Raw genomic sequence first — 3839 nt, 5'->3', positions numbered from 1 at the left:
CATTCGAATTTCTGAACACTCGGCTCATTAATTAATTGCGAACACACAACCCACATTAGAACACACGGCTCAAACACTGATTTGTCGAACACACAGCCCGAATTCGAAAGTGAACACACAGCCCACACTTTAAATTTTCTGAACACGCAGCCCAGATAGATAGTGAACACGCAGCCCACAATTTAACTGAAAGTTGAGCACGCAGCCCAAATTTCAAATTTTCTGAACACGCAGCCTAGATAGATAGTGAACACGCAGCCCACAATTTAACTGAAAGTTGAACACGCAGCCCAAACTTCAAATTTTCTGAACACGCAGCCCAGGTAGATAGTGAACACGCAGCCCACAATTTAACTGAAAGTTGAACACGCAGCCCAAATTTCAAATTTTCTGAACACGCAGCCCAGATAGATAGTGAACACGCAGCCCACAATTTAATTGAAAGTTGAACACGCAGCCCAAACTTCAAATTTTCTGAACACGCAGCCCACAATTTAACTGAAAGTTGAACACGCAGCCCAAACTTCAAATTTTCTGAACACGCAGCCCAGGTAGATAGTGAACACGCAGCCCACAATTTAACTGAAAGTTGAACACGCAGCCCAAATTTCAAATTTTCTGAACACGCAGCCCAGATAGATAGTGAACACGCAGCCCACAATTTAACTGAAAGTTGAACACGCAGCCCAAATTTCAAATTTTCTGAACACGCAGCCCAGGTAGATAGTGAACACGCAGCCCACAATTTAACTGAAAGTTGAACACGCAGCCCAAATTTCAAATTTTCTGAACACGCAGCCCAGGTAGATAGTGAACACGCAGCCCACAATTTAACTGAAAGTTGAACACGCAGCCCAAATTTCAAATTTTCTGAACACGCAGCCCAGATAGATAGTGAACACACAGCCTACAATTTAACTGAAAGTTGAACACGCAGCCCAAATTTCAAATTTTTCTGAACACGCAGCCCAGGTATATAGTGAACACACAGCCCACAATTTAACTGAATTTGCATGTAGCTTATTTCACTTCATCGGCATACAGCCCATTTCATCCCATTGGCACACAGCCCATTTGATTTCATTGGCACACAGCCCATTCATTCCATTACTGACATATGTATTCATTCTGAATGCAGGTTAGTTCCCGCAGTGTGCGGGGGTATGGTTCCACCATTGCGCGGGACTGGTATGCCGAGCTCCCGGAGGGTGTTCGAGACTTAGTCGACTTGGCAGGGTTCGGGCCCTTCTGCGTCGGGTTGTCACGTTGTCCTGCCAGGAGGACGCTGATGGCAGCCTTGGTAGAGAGATGGTGGGACACCACCAACTCCTTTCATTTCTCTGCTACCGGGGATATGACCATGACCCCTTTTGACTTCGCTGTATTGACCGGTTTAGACGTTGGAGGTTGGTCCATCCCCTACGATGAGGATATGGGCGAGTGGGAGGCCGCCTGGATGTATCTATTGGGGGCTCGCCCACCTGTTGACAGGGTCTCTGGGAGAGTCCGATACACTTGGTTCTCTTCCCATTTCCGGCGGGCGGAGATGGTGCCTGAGACTCCCGAGGAGACGGAGCAGTATGCCCGTGGTTTCCTGATGTTCCTCTTCGGGACTACCCTGTTCGCCGACAGAGGGAACACCGTTGGGCTATACCTGCTGAGTGCTCTAGTCGACCTATCACAGGTCCATCGATATGACTGGGGTGGCGCCGGCCTGGCTACCCTTTACTTTTATATGAGCGCGACCTCCCGCGGGCGGGGCGACTTACTTGGCGGCTACTGGAGAGCCTGGGAGGTACTTTTCTGTCCCCTTTGATTTACATTTCTGCTTTTCATTACTTGTACATTGCACACACAGCGCACTTTTACAGTCTGTATTTTGCTCTCAGCATTTCGTACTTACATTCTGCACTGTTTTTCTCAGCTATGGGTCTATGTATACTTCCCATCATTAGCCCCAGAGCTGGAGGTGGTAGGGATTCCCATGACCCCATATTCATTGGTGTTCGAGGGCCCACACCGGCCGAGGCCTCGAGAGACCCTTCTTCGCCTGCGACAGTACTTTGACACTGTGCGACATTCAGAGGTACCTCGGAACTTTCAATTCCTTTCATTCTCATCTTTGATTTGCTCTGTATATTCTCGATTTCTGATTGGTTTATGCATTTATCATCCGCAGATTACATGGCAGCCCTGGGTGTCCCTGGGTGACGGCCTCCGACTTCAGTATACCGGAGCGTCGGGCATTTCCCAGTATAGGGTCCTGCTCGAAGGGCCGGTTGGCAGGGTATGGTTCCTGGGGGAGCGCTTTCTGCGCCAGGTATGGGGGTATCTTTCTCAGGATATTCCCGCAGTACCCCCAGCCAGTATGCGGACTGCTGACAGGCTCTCTTACTCAGAGGTAGTCGGCGCCATGCTGGGCAGTGATGCTTTACTATACATTGAGGAGGGGGACTACGCCACTTACCGTCACATATATTTGATGCCTCCATTGACGGGAGCTCATATCCCGATGATGAGGCCTGCTGGTATGTCATCCTCGGACCAGGCTTGGGCTCGGGCTGCAGACGCCCCTTCTACTAGCAGGGCCGGTACATCGAGAAGTGGGAGTAGACCGGTTCCTCCGGCTCTGTTGGTTCATCCTCATCCCGGATGGCCAGATATGCCTACTGAGTTGATGGCGTGGCAGTATGGGGCTAGCTCTCCGACTCCGATTCCACTAGAGCCTCCGATGCCCAGTGATCGATACGCCATTGATCCGGACTCACCGCCGGTATGCTCCACTTCTTTTCATTCATCATTCATATGTTTAGACACTCTTCTGTTCACTGATGATTATGAGCCCATTTTTGCAGCCATCGCGAGGGTACATGGAGGAGGTGGTTGGACTGGTGGCCACACTCGAGGGCATGGTCCTGCGTAGGGAGGCACAGTTGTCTGTCACGGGCATCCAGGTACCCTTCGGTTTTCTGGCATTTATCATACTTCTGATGACATGCTGATTTCTACTGCATCGATAGACTACTTGTGTAGAGCACATCTGACACACACCCCACTTGTACACTGTATTTACATGCACCCACTTCACGTAGCCTTTGCTTGTATCTGCATCTGATGTATATATTTGGACTGATGCATTTGAATTGAACTTTTTGTTTTCAGATGCCTTCATGGTCCGGTTAGCCGCAGGCCAGGCCACCCGGGCCTCATTGGGGAGCTGGGCCATCTGGGCCTTTTTAGGGGGCGGGGCCATCTCAGCCTTCCCGAGGATCCGGGCCATCTAGGCCTTTTCGAGGAGCTCGAGGAGGGCCTGTCCGCTGACGCAGGGCTCACGTTGTGGAGGTGGAGCCTGATGAGGAGGAGGAGGATGCTGAGGAGGAGGAGGAGGCTACCGATCGTCAGTCAGAGACATCTGCTGAGGAGAGGGGCTCCCGTTTTGGTTCGGGGAACAGAGGTGAGGCTGAGGGGGATCGTGAGGATGACAGCTCTGACCCAGATGATGATGATGGTGCGGAGGTCGTCCCGCAGAAGAGGACGAGGAGTGCTTCTCGTTCCCGTTCCCGAGGACATTGATGCCACTGTTTCCTGCTTTATTTTTCTTTTTGCTAGTAGTTTGTAGCACTTTGCACATTGTTAGGCAGTTTTATTTTTTTGTAAAACTTGTACCTTTGTTTGTTGTAAAGCATGATGAAATGAAATAGCTTTTGAAAAGATGTTTGTATTTTAAACTTTTAGCATCGTATCGCATCATTTATTTTGCACAAAAATGAAATTGAATGGTAATGCGCATTGTGTAATCACCAAGTCAGGTAGTGAACCGACGCAACCAACTAAACAAC

At 49.7% G+C, this 3839-nt stretch overlaps 1 protein-coding gene across 1 annotated transcript in view; it reads left to right on the top strand.

The window, feature by feature from the left end:
- LOC145799731 (uncharacterized) overlaps positions 1-3002 on the top strand; it is a 31811-nt gene extending 28809 nt beyond the window's left edge. The window contains exons 4-7 of the mRNA XM_082889362.1: positions 1139-1795; positions 1925-2086; positions 2180-2773; positions 2856-3002. Of these exons, the coding sequence (XP_082745488.1) occupies positions 1139-1795; positions 1925-2086; positions 2180-2773; positions 2856-3002 (1560 nt within the window). The remainder of the gene's footprint in view (positions 1-1138; positions 1796-1924; positions 2087-2179; positions 2774-2855) is intronic.
- Positions 3003-3839: the final 837 nt, after the last annotated feature.

This window comes from Camellia sinensis, chromosome 9 (genome assembly GCF_055761805.1).
Source record: "Camellia sinensis isolate YWXY chromosome 9, ASM5576180v1, whole genome shotgun sequence".
Taxonomy (NCBI): domain Eukaryota; kingdom Viridiplantae; phylum Streptophyta; class Magnoliopsida; order Ericales; family Theaceae; genus Camellia; species Camellia sinensis.
Note: the sequence above shows the minus strand (reverse complement) of the source record. Positions and strands in the feature narration are given on the sequence as shown.